Genomic DNA, 23,296 nt, shown 5'->3' with positions numbered 1-23,296 from the left:
AACCAATCGACTTAGACTGATGTAGATGTATGATCACGGCTAACAAGTTTGAAGCATGTTTACAAAGATTTTGTTATGGGGTTAATTATTTAATTTTCTCTCCTTTTTTCAAGTTGTGACATTAGAGAAATAGAAATTCCAATCGTAAAAGCAATACTCGAATGTTAATTTTATAATACAGTTCTTTTTATTAAATCATATTTAGTCAAACTTATTAGCATACACATAATCATACTTATTAAAATCAAAAATAATTTTTGTTCACTACTATAACAGATCGAAGTTGAATGGAGTTTTTTTTTCGGACATTTCACTTCCTGACCATACTCGGCCCAGAAGTCCCCGGCGCGCCGGTTGTTCTCACGTTTCCAAGCACATTAAGATCTTCAAAAAGTCGATACGAAGGAATATACTGGTTCAAACCCGAACCCGGACTAGAACCAGTAGGACTAGTGTTGTAATACGACGCCGTTCGTACACCTGAACACGTGGTGGGAGAATATGGGTTGCAATAATAACCAGGAGTCGGCGCCCACGGCGGAGGAATGTAGTCCGATTGCTGTTGAGACGCCTGAAAAGTGGGCACTTGTGCGTCGAATTCCGGTTGACCTTGAGTCGACGCCCATGGCACGACATAGCTGCTCGACGGGACTTGTGTTTGGTTTTCCAGAACGGGTGAGCCCGGAGGCATTTGGCCGACGTTTGACGGAGAAGTACTCGCCGGTGACAACGTGATGCTCAAAAAATCAATCATGTCTTCCGAACTCTTTTTATGCGCCGGTGGTGGTGGTGGAGGATCGGAGAGAACCATAGCCATAGTCAATGGTGGATCCGCCACAGGTTTTTCTTCGTTTTGAGTTCCATTATGCCTGTAAATATATCAAAAACAAGTTCGATTTTAGCTTTTTAGGGTTTATACACGTAAAAGGGGTTCAATTTCATAAATCATAAGTTCATAATCGACCTGGTAGCCATTGAAGCAGAATCGTTTCCTTCTTCCTCTATTTCACCATGAACTATCGGATTCGAATTTACTTGTGTGTTTTCCACTTGTTTCATACGAGAATTGTTTGAATCAGGTGGATGATTTACAGGAATCGGGGAACCCGATGCAATAGCATCATGTTTCTCAACAGTCTGTTGCAACATATCGTTGAATTGAAGACCTTGCCGGAGAAGCTCCTCATCGGTTGCAGAAGCTAACATTTGTCCAAGTTTCTTCTGGTTTGATCGACATTGATCAATAAGATCAACGATTACTTCATCTTTTACAGCCTGAATATATAAATAACACGATATAATATTATAATTTGAAACCCCACTTATAATTCATATCTTTATTTATGCGTATTCATACCATACGATCTTTTGGGTCAACTGCTTGCAACATTTCTGATAAAACATCCATAACACTCCTCATAGCATCCAAAGTCGAGAAACTAACAACCAAAATATTAATATAAATAACAGTCTCAATATCATATCAGTATAATTGTATAAGTATAAGTATACCTCAAAGTCTCGCTTGAGGAAGCTGTGGGATCATGTCTTGATGAGGAACTAGCTTGAGAATGTCCATGGCTAATTGGAGGTGTAATAATAGGAACCGAATTTGATGATCTTCGGGGAAAATCAACACCATAACGCTGTTTCCATGAACATAAAATCAACAACTTTCTCTCTTTTTGATTATTTGATTGATGTGGATTGGATATTATATAGTTACTTACCCTTAGTTCCTCATAAGCATGGAGATATTGAGCGGTTTTTCCTCCACGACCCGTAAATGCTTCTTGCCACGTGTCTATCAGCACCAAGATTTTCTCCCTTACACGCATATGCGCCTGCAAAATGGATTTTCCATTAAATTTATAAAACTAAAGCATTTAGGGAAATTGAGAAGGAAATTAGTGAGAAAAAAGAGAAAATGAAACCTTTTTCTTAACAATTTTGATCATCTCATGAAGTATTTTCCTCTCAGCCATTTGTCCATGAATGTTTTCACTACAGTTCTTCACCAATGTTTCCAACAGCTGTATGCATAATCCACATTGATTCAATGGTTTTTGTTTAAATTTGTGAGATTAAAATTTGAAAGTTTAAGAAGAAATGAGATACCGTTAAGGAGAGTAGTTGAACATTTGGATTCTTGTGTTGTAATCTAGTTCTAAGAGCTTTAATGTAGTCTTTTGCAAGCCTGAAATCACCGACAATAATGGAGAAATTTGGATTATTTCACCTAAGTTGCATAATTTCTTTCTATCGATGTAAAAAACAATTACACATGACAACACAAAAACCGAAAATCTCATTATGATCTAGATTATAGATAGATGCATTACCATTGTCTAGAATTGATTGTGTCACATATTCCGATATTGATCCGCCAATCAGGACAATTTAAGAATTCGCTGGTGGCTTTATCGACTCGAGCATAAGCTGATATCACTGATGGTGATGGTGAAAATGGAAGCATGGGCATCATCTTGCTCTAATTTTCTTGTTTCCAGATTGCTGTTTCATTCGATGATTATTTGTTGGAACAGGAATCTTACGGGATTTGATTGTTTATATGGAAGGGGGAAATGAAAGGAGAAAAAATGGGCGATTTCCATGGATTTTTGATGGGAGAAAAAGCTGCCGAAGCATTTTTTTGGTCCAAAATGCAAAGAACGAATAGTGGTGTATCTCAACAGATTTCCGGAGAAAACGGACATGGTGAAACATGATTTGTGTTTTCGACCGGAGTCGTGGTTTCGTTAATAAAAGAGTAAATTACAGAAATGGTCCCTTAGGATACACCTATCTTCAATTTTGGTCAAGTTTTGGGAAATTGATGTCAACAGTTTCCAAATCAATCACATTTGGTCAAGGTTCTAAAAAAACTCACCGCGTCATGACTCAAAACTTGTATTGGATGTCAAACTTTAATAAAATGCTGTCTTAATTTATATATGTAATTAAAACTGAATAATAGTAGAAAAAAATATATAAAATTATTAATTATATACAAAATTGTCATTTTAAGTCATACCTTATAAACTACGTGACTTGCCACAACTAGTAAAGGCGTGATGTTTGATTTGTTGCTAAGTCACGTCTAATGTTATTTTGAACCATTCATTTGGTCCTTGCCGACGTTGCTATCCGTTTGGCTCCATTAAATGCATGTACAAAGACGTTTTTTCCCTTATATTTATCCACTTTCGTTTTTAGAATTATAGATTTATTTATTTTTTTGTAAGATTTTTTTTAAATATTTATATTCTTAGTATACTCAATCGCTACCAACATTACCCCCTACGTGACTCCACCAATGTTGCCGTCGGATCCACTAATGTCGAACCCCATACCGTCATTATCGCAACCATTACCACCAACAAATTAACTGAAGAAAGACAAAATGCTTGAACTAGCAAAATGCTTGGGGTTCATACCTAAAACAAATCACCATTGACTCAAACTCACACATATATGATTTCAATGATGTTAGATCTAAATAAATTCAAACACTTCAATGGTTTGATTTTGGGTTTTCAGATAAAAAAAAGTCAAATAAAAATTAAAACCAATAAAACATCTCTATCTCTTTCTCTTTCTGACTCGAAGTTGGGTCATGAAGAAGACAAAAAATCGTAAATTTTTCCACGAATCAATCTTGGAAGCCAAATTGAAAAACTTTTGTTGATCATGGAAGTCAATATGAAAATACAAAAACACTCCACTGGCTTCATTTTTCTTTCTTCCACAAATATTGGTTAAAGATCTAGGTTTATGTGATATTGGTAGAAAACAACCCACAACCCCTTGGGGTTATCCTGCACTTGGAAAAAGAAGTAGAAAACTTTGCTTTCCTTTAGAATGAAAGTTGCTATGAAGCCCCTACTACTTACTTTGTTTGATTCAAAAGGCGAAAGTGGGAAGTTTCTTGTTGGTTTTTCTTCCTCACTCTCGAATAGGTGAACTTGGTTCGTTCAATTCTTAGGGAGAATAAGGATGGGAAAGAACTTAATCAAACTTTAAGCAATAATTCAAAGATTTGGGTTTTGCTCAATGCTTACATATTTGGGTTTGTTTGAGAAAATCAAATAAGGCACAAATATGAAGATGATAAGAGACTAGAGAGAAGGGGTTCTAATCCAAAAAATGAATATGAACCGAAGCAGATCCCGAAGTAAAAAACTTAGAAATCAAATAAGGCACAAATATGAAGATGATAAGAGACTAGAGAGAAGGGCCTCGCCCACACTCATGGAGATATGGGCCTCGCCCACACTCCGCCAACTGGGAGATACGGGCCTCGCTCACACTCTGCTATCTAGGAGATACGAGCCTCGCCTACACTCCGTTATCTAGGAGGTACGGGCCTCGCCCACACTCCGCTATCTAGGAGATACGGGCCTCGCCCACACTCCACTACTAAACCATAACATACAAGTATCACACAGACAACGAGTATAAACAATTCTACCACACTAGCATATATCATCATCAGACTCAACGGGCCGACCTTGGTGCCTTATAACCGTTCATACTGGAAGGAAACTCACCTCGAAAAGTAGCTACCAAAAGTCTAACTGCTGGACGTCTGACTGCTACACCGGTAATCCCCGGCTACAAATCCATAAACATAGATTAGCCACTCATAAATACCCTTAGATCAAATGATTGACCCACCCCTGGTCCAAGGTCAACTCCTTGGTCAAAGTCAACTTCCAGTTGACTGGACTCGCCGAGTCATGGCACAGACTCGCCGAGTCCTTCTCCTACTAACCTGGTCCTACACGCCAAGTCCCTCTTCCCACTCGCTGAGTCACCCTTAACTCACTACTTGGGATTATAGAACCGACTCGCGATCCGACTCGCCGAGTCCAAGAACAACTCGTCGAGTCCCCACGAGCAGACCTCCCACTCGCTTCCAAATCCTCATCAGAGCACCCTTTATGAGGATTTGGGTTTCTGGGACTATTGCTACACGTTAAATTGCTAATTCTGCGTGTAGATACGAAGGGTTGGACCTTCAACACTTAAACCCCTCTTACTCAGTAATAGTTCATATGACTCGCCGAGTTTGAAGAGCAACTCGTCGAGTTCCAGGAAATATTCATAGGACTCGCCGAGTTGTTCATCTAACTCGCCGAGTCTAAGGCCACCTTCATAGAACTCGCCGAGTTCCACTTTGGGACTCGCTGAGTCCCTACGACCCATTTCCCATACAGACCAAATCTGAGACATGCAACGCTTCCAAACCATAGATCTATGTTCCTAGGGCATGCTTATCACGTAAAGTTGCAAACTTTACGTGCATGCATGACCCTATAGGCTCCAAAAGGGAAAACCAAGCTCTTAATGAGGTCATACACTCAATGGGGACCTCAATCACTTCAACCACATAAACTTTATACTTCTAATACGTCCATAAGGTCTAGATCTGAAGTCCTTTCAGAACATAGAGCACAAATACATGGATTTTGAGGTTTTAGGGCTTGAAAACCACTAATTTGGGACAAAAAGGGGATCTAATGAACTAGTGATCAAGGTAAGAACTTTTCTACCTGAATGGAAGCTTCTATCAGTGTAGATTCCGGATCTACCTCCCCTCCTTGCACACTTCAACCTCTTCCATCTTCTTCTAAGCTCCAAACCTTCTTCACAAAGCCAAAAACACTCTCAAGAACAATATGGGGGCTAGGGTCTCGCTCTACAGCTCTCTGGGAGTGTTAGGGACAAAGGAGGCCAAGTTAGAGCGTTTAAATAGGGTGCAAACACCCGAATTAGGATTTTTGCCCAAACAGGGTCTATTCGCCGAGTCCGGGGATCGACTCGTCGTGTCCAAAGCTTGGACCCTGCGCCTCATCCCGCTTCTACTCGGCGAGTTGGTCCTTCAACTCGCCGAGTCCAAGACAAAAATGCAAGAAATAAGAATTATTAATTACAAGGAATACGTACCGGGAACCAGGTGCTACACAAAATATGAGGGTTATTTACCAATTTATGTGTATTGATATGGGAAATGATCAATACACACTAAAAAAAAGTTCACCTCCTCCTTGTTCCTCCTAATTACTCATAGATTACTCAATATCCATTAATTTCATTTTTAATGTTTTAGGATCTCTACTGTTTTTAACTTCGCTAGCTGATAAGTGTTATTTGTTTCAAAATCATCAACTATAGATCGAGGAGTTCTTCAACAATGATTATTCACTTCAAAACCATACCCAGGTTTACACTACTCCTTAATTTCATTTTGCAATTACAAACACTATTATGCATACCTGACACCATTGAATTGCACAAAGACATCTCACTTATGCTCTTCCTTCTTAGGTTTTAGACCGTTCCCGAATCAAACCCTAGACCTGTTATGAGCATGGTTCACGTCTTCTCTTTCAACTTTTCTAGAGAAAGCCAAATGATCAGCATTCTTAAAAATATTTGTTCCATTTAATTTTAGAACTCTTAAAAAACCAGTTTGGATAATGTTTTCGATCTATTTCTAAAAGAATATGAATTTTCATGATTTCAAACATGCTAATCCTATTAATTTTGAATACAACCTTCAAAAGTAAGGTTTAGGAACACTAAATTAGTAACCTATAACCAAAAATAAGTGTGGTTAAGTTGTGAAAACATGAGGACAGTTTAATAAGCTTTCAAGAATTGTACCTATGTATAAATGGGGTTATATATGATTGTTTATAAAATTAACATTGGTATAGTCATTAAAAAAAAATCCTTAATCCATGTTGGAATCATTGAGAAAGTTATGAAGTGAAAGGTGCAGACATTGGTTGTAAAATGATTTTTGATGAAAGTTTACAATGCAACCATTCTGAAAGTGTTGCTAAATAGGACCATATACCATGTTGCGAAGTCACTACATGAAATATACATAACATGATGTTAAATTGACTTGTAACCTACGTCATATCTTACATGGATGATTTTTGTTTAGACTCAACGTTGTACATGACTTAGACCTCGTTTTGCACATCTTGTGGGGATGGAGTATGAAGTATATTATGTTAGTCACAATATGCAAGTTATATGGATTCTTGTACATCAGTCAACTTCCTAGCATGCATTCGATAAAAAAACTGGAAAGGAAAGCAACAGGGATGTAGCACCTGGTTCCTGGTATGTAAGATTTATATGAGTATTTTGTATTTTGGCCTTGGACTCGGCGAGTTGGAGGCCCGACTCGCCGAGTAAAGACGAGACTTGGGACGCGGTTAAGTTGGCGACTCGGCGAGTCCATATTATGGACTCGGCGAGTCCGCGCTGTCTGATGAAACCCTAATTTCCAAGGGTTTGCACCCTATTTAAACGACCATTTGCGCCCCAACTCTGCCCCCTTCACCCTCAGAAGCTCTCCATACATTCTAGCCCTTGTTCTTGTGAGTTTGAAGCCTTTGGTGTGTTCTTTTGAAGCTTTGGAGTGAGAAGGAGAGGAGATCAAGAAGAAGAATAGGAGGTCAAGCACCTTTGAGCAATCTCAGAGTGTTCACTAAGGTATGGCTAGTTTCCCCCATGTTTTCATACTTATGGCTCCATTAAAGCCCTTTGTGATCCGTTTCCTAGCTTATGTATGCTTGTGGACTCGTAATAAGTTGGGTAACTTCTAGATCTAGGTGAGATCGAGCTCCAGGAGCTTGGATCTACTGCCTTTATGGACCCATGTTGCATGTACATCCTAGATCTACCCTTTTTGGTGCATTTGAGCCCTAAAACCCTTATTAGTGAGTATTTACACGTAAAGTTGGAAACTTTACGTGTTATTCATGCTCTAGGAACCCAGATCTGTGGATAGCATAAGCTGGATTCAAGCAAAATCGACCATATAGAGACTGCATGGTAACGACTCGGCGAGTCGTTCATCTGACTCGGCGAGTCTGCTCGCGAGTCTCCGAGTTTGTCCCCTTTTCGTTGTGTCGAGTAGAGTAGTGAGTCACGGGGTGTGACTCAGTTAGTTGGAAGCCGAACTCATCCATGAAGGAACTTGGCGAGTCATTGCCCTGACTCGTCGAGTTCAAGGCAATCTCCTTAGATCAAGATCAGACTCGGCGAGTTGTTCATACAACTCGGCGAGTCGCAGCATAAGTGTTCGTCGGATAAAGATGAACTCGGCGAGTTGTTCATACAACTCGGCGAGTAGGATGAAGGACTTGAACATCAGTTTGGAAGGAGAACTCGTCGAGTCAACGCCTAACTCGACGAGTAGAGACGGGATCCAGGTCAGTCGATTGGACAGGGAACTCGGCGAGTTGGCGAGCCAACTCGGCGAGTCGGGTCAACTGAAAGTTGACTCTGAATTTGACTTAGGGCATGATCAGGGGTAAAATGGTCATTTTACCCAAAGGACAGTTAGCAGTGTTTGATTGAGTATGTTGTGGGAATTACAGCTAGACGATTTCCGGAGCAGCAGCAGCAGTAGACCGTCAGTTCCCGATCAGATCAGCAGCTACTTCGAGGTGAGTTACCTTCTAGTAGCGGTGGGTCTACGACCACAATGCCGGCCCACCAGTAGGAGTCGTATGTTAGATGATTGTCTTTGTGATATCATCTAGGTTTGCTACTACCTGATATGTTATATGCTAGCATGATATGATATATGTGATAGAAGTAGAGACCGGTTGTTAGGACCGAAGGGTAGTTCAGACACCCCAGAAATGTATGACAGTATGTGATGATATGTTTGTATGCTGGCTTGTTATGTTATATAAGATAGAGGTAGTAGGAGGGGACCAGTCCCCGAGTTCGGTTGTTAGGACCGAAGGGTAGCCCAGACACCCCAGATATGTCTGATAATATGTTATGTATGATATATGTGTAAGTAGCAGTAGGGGGTGAAACAGTCCCCGAGGATCGGTTGTCAGGACCGACGGGTAGTCAGCACCCCAGAATAGCTTGACACGGGTAGTTAGCACCCCAGAATGGCTTGACACGGGTAGGACGGCACCCCAGAATGGCCGCACGGGTAGTCGGCACCCCAGAATGGCCGTACCGGGTAGTCAGGCACCCCAGAATAGCCTCGCAGTATGTATGTTATGTGTTTGTATGGTATGTGGTACGATGGGGGAACTCACTAAGATATGTGCTTACAGTTTACAGTTTTGGTTTCAAGTACCTCTTCATCAAAGGGGAAAGAGCTGGCGTGGTAACGGCACATCATGCACACACACTAGTTTCCGCATTTACGAGATTTCTTTGGGATTTATACTCTGATATTTCGATTGGTTGTATGATTTGGCTTTTAGACATGGTTTACGTTGTGATGTGGTTTGATCAAACAATGTTTTTAATTATTAATATTTTCTAAAGTAATGTTTCAAAAACAAAATTTTTGGTCGTGAAAATTGGGTCGTTACAAGGGATGACAAAAAGAGAGCGATTTCCTGTATTGAAAAAAAGGACCTAAAAGAAGAGTTGTTTACTAGAAACATTGTAGAATCCTATGTAAGCAGGAAAGAAACTCTAGAAGTTCAAGTATTTTTGATTGTGATTAAAAAGATTAAAGTGGCTCAAAGTGAGGTCTTATTGGACCAAAAAAAAGGAAGATAAGCTGAATAAACCACTAACATTTGAATATGATAGTTGTTTACTAGAAACATTGTAGAGTCCTATGTAAGTATTTGATATGCACACGATTTTCTTCTACATAAATACTTAGATTTTAATTGGTTTTTGGCGACGAAAACTGACGAGGCTAAGTACGTTAGGAAACATAAAACTTGTTTTTGAGTGAAAATCTAACATTAGTAGTCGTACAAGAACTTAATTCCTTCAGAGGTTATAGTGGGTAATGTGATAATTTGTGAATGGAATTTATTCCGAAGTGACCTAAACTATGAAAGGTCATATAACATGATTTCGATGATAGTTGATTTGTTAATGAAGCTTATGCATTTCTTGGCAGCACATGACACTTGGTTAGTGGAAAAGCTATCTAAGGAATATGTGAATAAATTACAAAAAGCTAAGATTCCTTTATCAATTTGTCTATGTTCGAGAAATCATGTTTATAAATTATTTGTAGAATGGTTTTTGTTACTGTATTGTGTCTCATTTATGAGACCTCTTATTGTGTTATGTCTCGTTACTGAGACCTATCATTATGTTTCTCTCATGGAAACGTGCAACTATATTTCTCTTAGGGAAATTACTACTTTGTTTCTCATGGGAACTTACTACTCTATTCCTCTCATGGAAATCTATAACTATGGTCATCTCATGAGAAATTACTACATTGTTCCTCTAATGGGAACTTACTACTATGTTCCTCTCATGGGAATTTACTAATATGTTTTGTCTCATGGGAGCCTATTATTTTTTTTCTCTCGTGGGAATCTACTACCTGCTCCTTTCATGAGAATCTACTATTTTGTTCCTCTCGTGCGAACCTACTACTATGTTCCTCTCGAGGGAATCTACTACTATGTTTCTCTTATGGAAACCTATTATTATGTTCCTCTCGTGGGAACCCAATACTATGTTTCTCTCTAATGGGAACCCACTACTATGTTCTTCTCGTAGGAAGCTACTACTATGTTCCTCTCATAGGAACCTACCAATGCGTTCCTATCATGGGAACCTAGTTGTGTTTCTCTTGTGGGAACCTATAATATGAAGGTATTCCTAACATATAATCATAATAATGAAAACTCACCATGAGTAATCCAATCTCAATCAATACATATATAACATACTAATCTTTCTTACTGAATTGTTAGCAATACTCTTTTCCAGTGAAACCATAATCACATAAAGATTTAATAGCAAGTAATTTCACATAAATAACTTACTTTCATATTTCTCATAAAACCAATTACTTTTCTATGTATCCAGTAAATTCTCATGCACTCACCTTACTAGTTAGTGGAGACCAACTAATGTCGTCACCTCAAGCTCAACACTGCTTTTCAATTTATTACCTTGCCAAAGCCTTATCTCGTTCTACAAGTGTTTTATCGTAATAAACATCGTTATACACATCCTTTATCTATGAGTCACTACTCGAACATTCATAACTTCAGTCGGAGAGACTTGTAAGTGAGAAGCATTTCGAGCTAGTATACTTGGCTATGAAAATGACCTACACGTCATGTCGGGTAAGTGGGTGCGCCACTTCCATGTCTCACGCCCATAATCTGCTTCGTGTCTCACCTTGTGACACATGTTACACTCGTACTATACGCGTCCTGCCACCCAACCATGTTGACGTGCCACATCAAAGGGTCACTCGCTGCGTTTCTCGCAACAATCTTATCTTAACTTCGAACGGTCATAATTTTCTCATACAAACTCGGATTTTAAAAAACTTAATATTCACAGAACCGTCTCAGAGTGAACTACAACTTTCTTTATATAATCTTTTGTTAAAAACTTATAAGTGTTTTTTTGTAATGTAATAAGTACAAGGATATACATACTACATTACTACAACAACAACAACAACAAAACAAAAAAAAACATTTATGTTTCACAACGCTTTGCCAAAAACATTGTGGTGTCCCTACTTTAGTTCACTTTTGAATGAATTTAGACCAAATAAATCTAACAACACACAGTTTGGGATTTTAGGTTCGTTACAAAGACGCTACTTGGGGCAGATTTGGTACAAAAGACAATCGATAAAGTGAAAGTTATTTGAGAATAAGGTCTGTAGGTGATCAGGTTTTGATGAAAGTGTTTCCACGGAATGGGCTAATTAAATTTGGGAAGTATCATAATGTATCTAAATTCATGTTTTATTGGGCCTTTTTACAATGATGAAGAAGATTTGATATGAAGCTTACACGCTTGAGTTACCATTAGAGTTGGAGGGACTACACGACATGTTTTGAGTGTGCTACTTATGAAATGATTTAGTGAGAAAGGTGTGATTTACTTGCAGATTTCAAATTGGATAAAGGAAAGCGTTTAGTTACATTGAAAATCAAGCAAAAAAAATTGTGAAAGGAAGCATTAGACTTGGTTTCCATGAAATTAAAGTAAAACTAAATATAAGGGAAAGACAGTACTCAGAGCCATAATTGGTACAGAAGACGAACGATAAAGTGAAAGTTATTTGAGAATAAGTTTTGAAAATGATCTGGTTTTGATAAAGTGTTTCCATGGGATAGGATAATTCAATTCGGGAAGTATCATAATCTATCTAATTTTGTGTTTCATTGGGCCTTTTACAATGCTGAAGAAGATTTTATATGAAGCTTACATGCTTAAGTTACCATCAAACCCGGAGAGAATGAACGACATGTTTCGAATGTGCTTCTTGCGACATAATCCAGTGAAAAAGTTGTGATACATTTGAAGATTTCAAAGTGGACAAAGGAAAACGATTAGCTACGCCAAATCGATCATCAAGCATAAGACGAAAATATGTGAAAGAAAGAGATAGACTTGGTTTCCATGAGGTCGAAGTATACTGGAAGACCAAACTTTATTTGGGAGAAAGATAAAAATACAAGGAATTCTATCCTTAAGTTTTGATATTATAGAGATTCTAAGGATGGAATCATATTAAGTGGGGAGAGTTATATCTTTTGATATTTTGAGAATAAATACCTATTAATTTTAATATTAAAACCACTACAACGTGAATAGGTTATGACATGTAAAGTTAATAATTTTGGAGGTGTATAAATAATAATGTAAATAAGGTAATCTTGAACCTTTAAGTACATTCTTACTATATATGGTTACCTTAAAATGTAAAATTTAGTGGACTTGTTTGCTTTTATCTTTGGTCTAAGAAAAGAACCTGTTAGGGCTTCTTATTTATTTTCTAACTCAAAAGGAGGAGGGGAATTTTAGATTTCAAGGAACCAAGGGGGAGATTTTGATCTTCTTCAAGGTTTTCAGTTTGTGGTTTGTCGTGTAACCCGTAGAGGTATGTTTTTCATGCATTTTTTGATGTTTTTTTTGTAGTATTTGGTAGCCATGGGAGAAACGATGATTTTCATTTTTCAATTCTAATTAGTGTCCGTTTGGTATGTGATATTGAAAGGGAGAATGAAATGGATGATTTCAATTCCCGATATCTACTAAAAAAGTAATTTATTTTGGCAAATACCGGTATATAAAAAATATTACTTGATTTGATGTCATTTACTTGAACATATCGTTCACAAAAAAGCTTACACACTATAGATAATTTGAGAAGAATTTCATAGCAAACAAAATTTGTTAAGAGAGGATAACCCATTTCCTAATTAGCAACTAACAAAGTCCTTTTAACAAAATGCGTTATGATACAAAACCTCCTATTTTGGTCATTTTAGTGATTATTCCAAAGTTCAAATTTTTAAATCATGGAAAAATTCACAATTTGAAGACTTTAGGAGCTAAAACATTTATGGTCAAAATCTATATAAAAAAGTCAAACCAAATTCAAATTATAATACACTTAATTAAACCAAAAAACATGAATCAAAGTATTCGACTTTGATTCATGTTTTTTGGTTTGATTAACTGCTTTCAAAAGTGGGTATACATATGATACAAAAACATGAAATTACAGAGTGATTGTTTATTAATGTACACTATGAACAAATTTACTCAGTATCATTCTTCTCTTCGTTGATTTCATGGAGGATAACAACAAGTGCAACAATGAAGGCGTAGTCGACATTTGGATACACAGTCACAGAAAACGTATCTTTCCCAAGTGCAATGCTTTGGACAGTGTGCTTCTTGTGCATCTGCATTTCACCATTTTTGTAACCATGTGTTAAAGTCTTAATATTACATTTATAACCCATTACTTATGCTTAATTACCATGCCACCCTTAAGGATCTTAATGAAACATGAACATTTTGTGTTAAGATGAAAAATAGGGTTTACCTGAGCAACAATGGTGGTGGTTTCACCAGCATAAATGGTGCATGATCGGTCAAACCAGCTGCCTTTGACTTTGTAGTCACAGACATTTTCCTTTTCGTTAAACCCCAAGAACACATCAAGGGAAGTCTTGAATTGGATCAAAGAAGACTGTTTTGCACTGAAGATGATGTCTTTTGCGTCTGAACTATCACCCCTAAACACCACCCATCTATTGTGAACACTTAGCAGCTGTTCATAACACCAACAAAAGAATTAACAACGATTTCGTTAGTTACACTTTGTAACATTTTCAAAGAACACAAATGATGATAATTCATCGGCAAAAACAACAGAGGTAGCACTTTCAACTCAATTCATGTAAAGATGAGTATATTTGGATTATATTTTATTTATAATAGTTTAAATTGGTAAAAGCATCAGATAGAAAATTATCGGGTTAAACAGGGTTAATCGTTCCCCAAATCTGCTTTTCCAATGATGGCATCACAACGTTCAATCACCTCATAACAATCAAGGTATTTAGATTATCTTATACTCCTGAACTTATACTTGCTCCTGTTGGAAATTAAAGTCCAATTTTGGCTTTTAGGGTTGAATTAAATACTGGAATATAAAAGGAGCATGAAAGTTCATAGAGGGGAAACAAAGAGACGAGAGATCAGAACCTTTTTCTGGAAGGATAGGATCGGATTACCAGCAGCATCGAGCAAAACACGGCGATCACGAAGACTTAAATGTTTGCTTTTAACTTTGAACATAACGCTGCCGTTTACGTCGGTGACGGCGAAGTTTCCATCGGAGAGAGACAGCAGTTTCCTGACGATGGTTAGATCTACCGGATACGGAGCCAGGAAGTGAGGGGCAACGACGGCGACCGGATTCGCCGTATGCGTCGGAGGGTAGGCATAGCTTGTTTGAGCCATTATAGAGAGTAGAGACGATGGTGTTGGACTGTTGGTGGGTGGAATTCGAGTTTAAATGGAAAGAATATAACGCGTCAGGAACATATTTTCGCCGCGTATATACGGAAACGAAATATCGGTCGCCGTTGGTTACGTATATTGGCAATATACACGTTATTCACCAATATAACCGGTTCGAAAAATATGATTTTTAAACTATTTTATGAATAAGTTTTTAAAACAAGGAGCATTGGTCGGAGTTCAAAATATGCTTATGAAAAGGGCTTACTAAATCATAGGGCTAACTTTTTTTTTTAGCATATAGATTAGTCTAGGTTCATTGTTTCTATCGGCCACAAGAAACGCATGTAGAAAAGCATACACGTATCGCATCACTACTTCAAAAGCGGGAAAAATCGAGTGAAACTTGGAGAAGTTAAAAAAAAGTATATCGGTTTCTTTGTTGATTATGTGGATAGTAATAATGTATTGAATCGTCTCCAATTCTAGATAGCAATTGTCTTAATCTTTGAATAAAATCAGTCAATTATAGAGGTTTGAGGTTTCTACTTTCGATTTATTTTTTCTTTCTTCTCGAAAATCGAAAATCAGAAGAAAAACAATCTTACAACCTTCTTGAAAAATCGATTTGAGTTCTTACAATCATACAATCTTTCGTTTTGTTTGTTGAAAATCATATTTTAGAGCTCCTAGGTTCGAAATCATAAGGTAAAAGATTTTCTGGATTTTTTTTGTGTGGTTCGTTTTTCTTTTTGGTAATATAATCAATCGTTCATTTTTTTTTTCTTTTATGTATCTATTTTTCTGTTTTTTTTGGAAGAGACACACAAATTAAACTTGAAAATCAAAAGGATTAAATAACATAGTCAAATTAGAAAATCATAAGGAGCATATTCAATTTCTGGTAAGCTTTTTTGTTTTAAACTATTGATTATTTGATTTAGATTATGATAAGCTTCTTCAAAATTAGATTCCGAAGGTAAAACCAAAACACATTTAGTTTCTGGCTCATTTTTTGTTTTAAATATCTTATTCTTTGATTTAGAAGCTCCAAAGGTTTCCAAATCATAAAGTAAAGCATCTTTTAATTTTTTTTGTTGGTTCATTTTTTCTAGTTCAGTTGTTCATTTTTGTTTTCAGTTTCTGATTTTTTAAAGGACACATAAATCAAATTCGAAAAATAGAAGGAACATGTTGTGTCACATATTTGTATATAGATTTGATGATGCAAAATATATACTTTATAGTTATAGTTTATATGCTCATTGTAGACAATCAGTCTTGTCTAAGTAATTGTATATAGTATAACTTAGACAAGCTGATCCGTCAGAGCTAGTTTAGTTAGTTAGGCTTTGTTTGGCGTGCCACAGCTAGCTTATTTTTCGAGCTTTTTTATGTTGTCGTGTTTGGTAAACCAAAAAGTAGCTTATAAGCTAGCTTAAAATCTAGCTTTTGAAAAGCTACTTAGACTAGCTTTTTAGGAGCTTTTAAATTTTTTTCCAAATACACCTATTAATTAATTATAGAAACGCATACTCTTACATGTCCTTTTATTTAATTTTATATATTTCAGCTAGCTTTTCAGCTAGTTTTACCAAATGTTATTTTTTATCAGCTGACTTTTTATTTAACAACTAGCTTTTCAGCTATTAGCTAACTTTTCAGCTAACAACTAGCTTTTCAGCTAGTATGCCAAACATAGCCTTAATATAAAGAAATGCTTATGAAAGTTCATATGTCGAAGACTGAAGAACATCCCCTGATGACTGAAATACCCTGAAGACTCTATCAGCAACAAAGGCATGAAGACACCATATACTGAAGACTGATCGGTGTAGCCAGACGATGATGGTTATACACTGATGACACACTGATCAGATGATACGCTGATGATACTCACTGATGGTCATTCACTATTTGCTAAAACTGAAGCTGATTACCTTGACCCTGACGCTGATGATTGAAGTTGAAGCTGATCTCCCAGACATTGAAGTTGATGCTCTGATCAGCTTCTAAAGTGTCTATACTGATATCCGAATCTAGAGAAGATTTGATTTGATACCAGATCAATTTATATTTAGATTAGGTACAATCTCTTGATTGAAGGGATTCTCTAGATTAGTTTAGTATATATATTCAACATTAGGGTGAAACCCTAATGTGGTGAACGGCTTTGTGTCAATCGTCTTTGTGACAACTCGTCTTCTTGATAAAGACAAAACTCTTTCTTGGTGAAAGAAACAACTTGGTGATACTTCTATGTTCTTCATTATTCTTTATTGTTCTTTCTTGTTCATATATGATTTAAGAATCTATAAAGGGTTTGGGACTTTCAATTGGTATTAAAGCATGCTAGAACATTCGATATAAGATTTATTGAAAATTCATAAGTTTATTCATTATTAAAAAAAACTCGAAAATCAGAAGGAGAAGAAGAAGAAATCGTTCAGATATGAAGAAAATTTCAGAATCACAGATGAGAGAATGTGGTATTTGTCCCTATCTATGGTACTTTCTGATTAATTCATGTATTTTTAGTCCTTATAATGTTTCTTGGATGAGAGAAAAATGTTGGATTAGTGTCTAAGCCCGTAACTATATTTGGTAAGTACTTGAACCGGTTGTACATGGTCCATTTGGGTTGCCTTCACCAAAGCAACATGATAGGATGATTTATAAATCAAGAGGTTATTATGATTTATTAATATATTATATGATTAATATATTAAAGGAGAAATCATATAGTTTAATTAATCTTAGACAAGAATTAATTAAGAATTAATTTTGTGGCTAAAAGAGATTAATTAAATAAAGGGGACTGGAACTATCAATTGTGTGATAGTTGGTTTTGGGCTGTGGATCCTTATGGATCATAGGGTGGACGAAATTAAGGTGTATGGACTCCTTGAATTCGTCCAAGCCTTATTCTAGAAGGATCCTTTGGACTGCTTAAGGCCTAAGTTATCTAATTAGGGTTTCAGGATGTAACCCTAGCAACTCAAGTATTTAAAGACCCCAAGGGCTACAAAAACCGGCTACCAGAAACCCTAAGGAGTTCTTAGAGCCGATTTTGTGCCTACAACATCTCTCCAAATCATCCTCTTGCTTCTTGGTGTTTGTAAGCTATTAGAGGAGTGACATTTGTGACTCTAAGCTCCAAGGATAACAAGATTCAAGCTTTCAAGAAGAGGTAATCATCTAGATCTATTCTATTATGTCAATTTCGAATTGTTTACTCTAGATCTAGGGTTTGCAAGTCTTGGATGAAAAGCATGTTCATTAGAGAAACCTAGATCCAAGCATTAGGGTTTGCATGTGCACATAAGAATATTCTTATGGCTCAAATCCATCAGTGGTATCAGAGTCTTGATTGGCTTCTCTTGAATTTGATGCTTTGTGTTTGTTTCTTGCTTGAAAAAATCGTTTTTTTGCTCTCTGCCTGATGAACTCGATGAGTCCCATTGTGGACTCGACGGGTCCATAAGGGGACTCGGCGATTCGGAACGTCAGATAGAGAGAATTTCGGGATTTCTTGCTGTTTTGCTTAAGGATAATTACCTAAATTGTTTTGGTTTAATAAAATCCGAATTTTATTACCTTTTTATCAATATCCTTATCAAAACAAAAGATAATTATCAATTGTTTAAATAATAATTTCCTTATTTGATAATACTTGATTATTTAAATTAATTGTTGAATTATCTTGCAAGTAATATTAACTAAGTCAAATTTAGATAATTATTAATTTAAATGTTTAATTGAAAATTTATTTTCTATTTGATCTTTATGTTTTGAAAAAGTTCAAAACTTGCCCTCAAGTTTTGAAATTAAAATTTTTTGATTAAAATGTTTAATTTGAACTATTTAAATTTCAAACTCTAGAATTTTACAAGTTTAAAATTCAACCTTATACTTTATAATATTATAAGATTAATATATATATATATATATATATATATATATATATATATATATATATATATATGTATAACTTAAAATGCTAGTCTTACCGTTAGTAGGCTTCATCCACGAAGCCGATCTATAAGGGAGGTATAAAGTTATGGCATGGGCGGATATAGTGTATAAGAATGGTATGCAATTGCATACCCTTAAACTTTTCTTACATATGCTATTTTTTTCAAAAATAATATATATTTTATATCAAGTATTATGTTTGCATACCTTAAATCAATATTTGCATACAAATTAGTAGTTTAATTTGGTGGCAAAACCAAAGATCATCTTTTTCCATGATATGTAAAAAGCGGCAATTTGTTGATTGTATCACCGCGAGTCGTGAGAAGAAACTTAGGTTAGAAGCAAATTTGAGCCTTTAAATATAACGTGTGCTTTCTTTATTTGAATTTTGTATTACAAAATATAGAATACTTATAGGGAAAATGACATAAAAGCCCTTAAGTTTTCACAAAAATGTCGGTTTTACCCATGTACGTGTTTCAGGTCCAGTAAAGCCCGAAGTTTTGTTTAATTTGTTCATTTTTACCCTTATAGCCAGTTTCCAGGTAACCTACCGGTTACCTAATGCTAGTAAAGCCCTTGAATTTTCAAAAATGTTCGGATTGACCCTTAAATTTTTCAAAAATGTTCAAATTTACCCTTATATTGATTTTTATTTTGATTATTTTGATTATATTATTATTATTAATATTATTATTAATTTTTAATGCATTTTTAAATGTATAAAAATATTTTATACATACATTTTCAAATGTATGTAAATATTTTTACTAATATAAATATATTTTTATATGAAATAAATATATATTTATACCTACTGTATATAAATAAACACTTTTTTAATATATAAATACGTTTTTAATGGAATACATGGTAATTCAAATGTATATAAATACCAAATACAAGTATATATATTTTTAAAAATATATTTATATTAATAAAAATATTTGTATACATTTAAAAATGTATGTATAAAATATTTTTAAACATTAAAATGTATTAAAAATACATAATAATAATAATAATAATAATAATAATAATAATAATAATAATAATAAATATCAAGGTAAGGGTAAATCCGAACATTTTTGAAAAACTTAAGGGTAAATTCGAACATTCTGATTTATTGGACCTAAAACACGTCCAAGGGTAAAACCGATATTTTTGTGAAAACTTTAGGGCTTTTATGTCATTTTCCAATACTTATATATCAAACTATAAAAATCATTTAATATTGTATAATTAACAAATCTGAATTTTATAAAAATGTAAAATTAGAAAAGAAAAAAATATCAAGACGTCAACATAAAATTTCGATTTTGACAACTTTGATTTTATATGATGATTTCTTAACTAATTATTGGTTTTTTAGTGTTAATCCATTTTAAGTGTTTATTTTTTTCTTTCTTAATTTTTGCAAGGTTTCTATACAAAGCATAAAAACTTTTTAGTTAAAAGGACTGATATCCATGCTAATTGTATACGCCACATATAGCCACATGTTACTGTAAAAACATATTTTCTAGACCGCATACCCTAGTTATTTTTTTAGATCCTCTACTGGGTTATGGTCTATAAAATGACCATTTAATGGGTGTCCACTCTCACCCACCGCTTCCTTGATTGGTGGAGGGTCGTTAGCCGAATAGGTAAGATATGGAAAACCTTTCCTCATTAAAAGTATAATGAATCTATATAAAGTAACTAAATGTTTTTCCAAAATTCCCAATCTTAGTTACTTTAGGCAAAGTGAATTGATGCAATCCCATTAAATTACACTTTTTACCCTTGCTAAGAAGTTAGTGGAGCGTGTGTGGTTAACCGACACACTAATTGGTTTCTAAGCAAAGGTGGCAAAGGGTGACTCATTGTTTGTCATAGTTCGATGGAGCGTGTGTGGTTTACCGACACTTCGAATAGGTGACTGTAACAATGAGGGCACCATGTACATTTGTATGGTTATTCACACCCGCTTTGTGATCCTCGACATCCCAGTCACAAACTTGAGGGGCAGATCGAGATTTAAACATGCCATTGAAAGGTTCAATGAATCTCAAAAGAATAGGAGTTTTCAATACATTTAAAACTTAATCTTCTTTTCATTTTTCATGATGGAGAATTAGTGAATCGTCATTCACTTACCTTCAAGTTATTTGCATGTTAGACTACGACATCCCTTTTCTAATATGTAAATAATGTTGTTGGATCCTAGCCCTAATTTCTCATTTTGGGTGTTTAATTAGGGATTCATTTCTAATCAAACTTTGTTCTTTTCCTTTTCAGATGTCGAACATGAGCAACAACAACACTTCAGGCTCGAGTTCCTCCGGCTCTTTCTCACTCATGAACTTGTGTGGGAGGGTGATATTCGATGGAAACAATTTCAACGATTGGATCCGTAACATTAGAATGGTCACCCGTTATGAAGACAAAGAGTATGTCCTAGACAAGGAGCTGAAGGAGATCGCCATGAACACAACTACTCCCGAAGAGATCGCTGCCTTTGAGGCCCACGAGTGTGATGCCACGAAAGTCCATTGCATCATGATAGCGACAATGACTTCTGAACTCCAAAGTCCTATGAGGACATGTATCACTATGAGATGCATCAAGACCTGCTGGACCGGTACCACCAAAGTGCGAGGCAAGAGAGGTATGAGATCATCACTTCAACGATCACTACCCGAATGGGCAGTGGAGAGTCCCTTACCGCTCATCTACAAAAGATGCAGAGATATGTTGATCGTCTTCTCAAGTTGAATGTTAACTTTGATGAAGAGCTGGCGATTGACATCATCCTTCACTCCCTGCCTCCCTGCTACAACTAGTTCTGCATGACCTACCATATGAATAAGGAAGAGGTCACCTTGAGCAAGCTTCAAGGATTGCTTAGGACTGTTGAAAGCAATCTCAAGGATAAGTCTGTTGCATCAACTCCCACTCCAACCGCTTCCCCTGTTTTGGAAATTAGGCAAGGGAGGGGTAAGAAGAGGAAGGCTCCCTCAAAGAGCAACCACAAGGGTAAACCCCAAAGATGGTACCTCTTATAGTGGAACCAAAGTTGGTTCTGCTAAACCTAACTCTAGCTCGAAGGAGGCAGAGTGCCACCACTGCCACAAAATAGGGCATTGGAAGAGAAGCTGCCCATAATATCTGCAAGCCATCAAGGATGGAAAGATCAAGCCATCTTACGCAGGTATTTACATAATTAAATCTAATGATTCATCACATTCCATTTCTTGGGTACTTGATACAGGATGTGGTTTTCACATTTGTTCTGATTTGCAGAGCCTAAGAAGATATAGGGATGTGGATCATGGGAAGATAAATTTGATCATGGGAAACAGAAGATCGTTGTCTATCACTAAGATCGGAATTTATTCTTTAATGCTTAATAGTGGATTAGGATTAGATTTAGACAATTGTTGCTATTCACCAGATATGGCAAGAAACATCATTTCATTTCATGGTTTATATAGACAAGGTTTTAGATATTCATTTGATAATGAAAAGGGTTCTATTAATGCTTATCTTAATGGTGTATTTTATTTTGAAGCATTGCCTTGTAATGGAATATATGAAACTGTGATGGTTGTAGATAACTTAAGAAATGATGTGTTGTGTGTTGATTCATCCAATGGTTTGGATAAAGCATGCTTGTGGCATTATCGTCTTGGACATGTTAACAAGAAACACATAGCCCAACTCCAAAAGGATGGAGTGTTGGAGTCATTCGACCTTAGGGACGATGACATGTGCGAGTCTTGTTTACTTGGAAAGATGACTAAGTCACCCTTCACTGGCACTTGTGAGAGGGGTAAGGGTCTATTGGATCTCATACACACCGATGTGTGTGGGCCCTTTAGATCAACCACAAGGGATGCGAGCCGCTTCTACGTAACTTTTACTGACGATTATAGCAGATATGGATATATCTACTTAATCAAGCACAAGTCGGAAACCTTTGAAAAGTTCAAAGAGTTTAAATAAGAAGTGGAGAATCAGTTGGGCAGGAAAATCAAGATGCTTCGATCCGATCGAGGAGGAGAGTACCTAAGTCTTGAATTCCATGACTATCTTAAGGAATGCGAAATTGTTTCGTAATTGACGCCACCTTGGACACCGCAGTTGAACGGTGTGGCTGAGAGGCGTAATCAAACCTTGTTGGACATGGTTCGTTCCATGATGAGTCGTGCTTCACTACCTATCTCATTTTGAGGGTACGCCTTAGATACTGCCGACCATATCCTTAACTTAGTCCCTACGAAGAAGGTGTTAAAAACACCTCACGAGATGTGGACAGGGAAGGCTCCCTCGTTGGCACATATAAAGGTTTGGGGTTGTGAGGATTTCGTAAGACGAGAGACTCACAACAAGCTTGAACCTCGTAGTTAGCGGTGTATTTTCATCGGCTACCCGCAGAAATCCTTTGGATATCTCTTCTATAGACCGAGTGACAATGTTGTCTTCGTTGCGAGGAAAGGGGTTTTCCGAGAGCGAGAACTCATAAGCCAAGGGGACAGTGGGAGGCAAATCGATCTTGAAGAGA

At 36.3% G+C, this 23,296-nt stretch overlaps 2 protein-coding genes across 3 annotated transcripts; both read right to left on the bottom strand.

The window, feature by feature from the left end:
- Positions 1–159: 159 nt before the first annotated feature.
- On the bottom strand, positions 160–13,331 carry LOC145074583 (TOM1-like protein 6). Of its 2 annotated transcripts, XM_079020942.1 has the most exons (9): positions 12,218–13,331; positions 2,343–2,514; positions 2,119–2,197; positions 1,935–2,033; positions 1,731–1,844; positions 1,513–1,646; positions 1,358–1,439; positions 965–1,275; positions 160–869 (listed from the first exon to the last, which is right to left on the bottom strand). In XM_079020942.1, the coding sequence occupies exons 2-9, from the start codon at positions 2,483–2,485 to the stop codon at positions 311–313; spliced, it is 1,521 nt and encodes a 506-aa protein (XP_078877068.1). In that variant the 5' UTR covers positions 2,486–2,514; positions 12,218–13,331; the 3' UTR covers positions 160–310. The 2 variants fall into 2 exon arrangements, with proteins under 2 accessions (XP_078877068.1, XP_078877067.1); XM_079020941.1 differs by lacking the exon at positions 12,218–13,331 and having other exon boundaries at positions 2,343–2,753.
- Positions 13,332–13,474: 143 nt separating this feature from the next.
- On the bottom strand, positions 13,475–14,822 carry LOC145074584 (protein LURP-one-related 10-like). The gene is made up of 3 exons (XM_079020943.1): positions 14,512–14,822; positions 13,847–14,074; positions 13,475–13,703 (listed from the first exon to the last, which is right to left on the bottom strand). Exons 1-3 carry the CDS (start codon positions 14,767–14,769, stop codon positions 13,557–13,559), a joined length of 633 nt encoding a protein of 210 aa, XP_078877069.1. The 5' UTR covers positions 14,770–14,822; the 3' UTR covers positions 13,475–13,556.
- Between the last annotated feature and the right edge of the window lie 8,474 nt (positions 14,823–23,296).

This window comes from Lactuca serriola, chromosome 9, assembly GCF_051521515.1.
Source record: "Lactuca serriola cultivar US96UC23 chromosome 9, Lser_US96UC23_V15, whole genome shotgun sequence".
Classification (NCBI taxonomy): Eukaryota; Viridiplantae; Streptophyta; class Magnoliopsida; order Asterales; family Asteraceae; genus Lactuca; species Lactuca serriola.
Note: the sequence above shows the minus strand (reverse complement) of the source record. Positions and strands in the feature narration are given on the sequence as shown.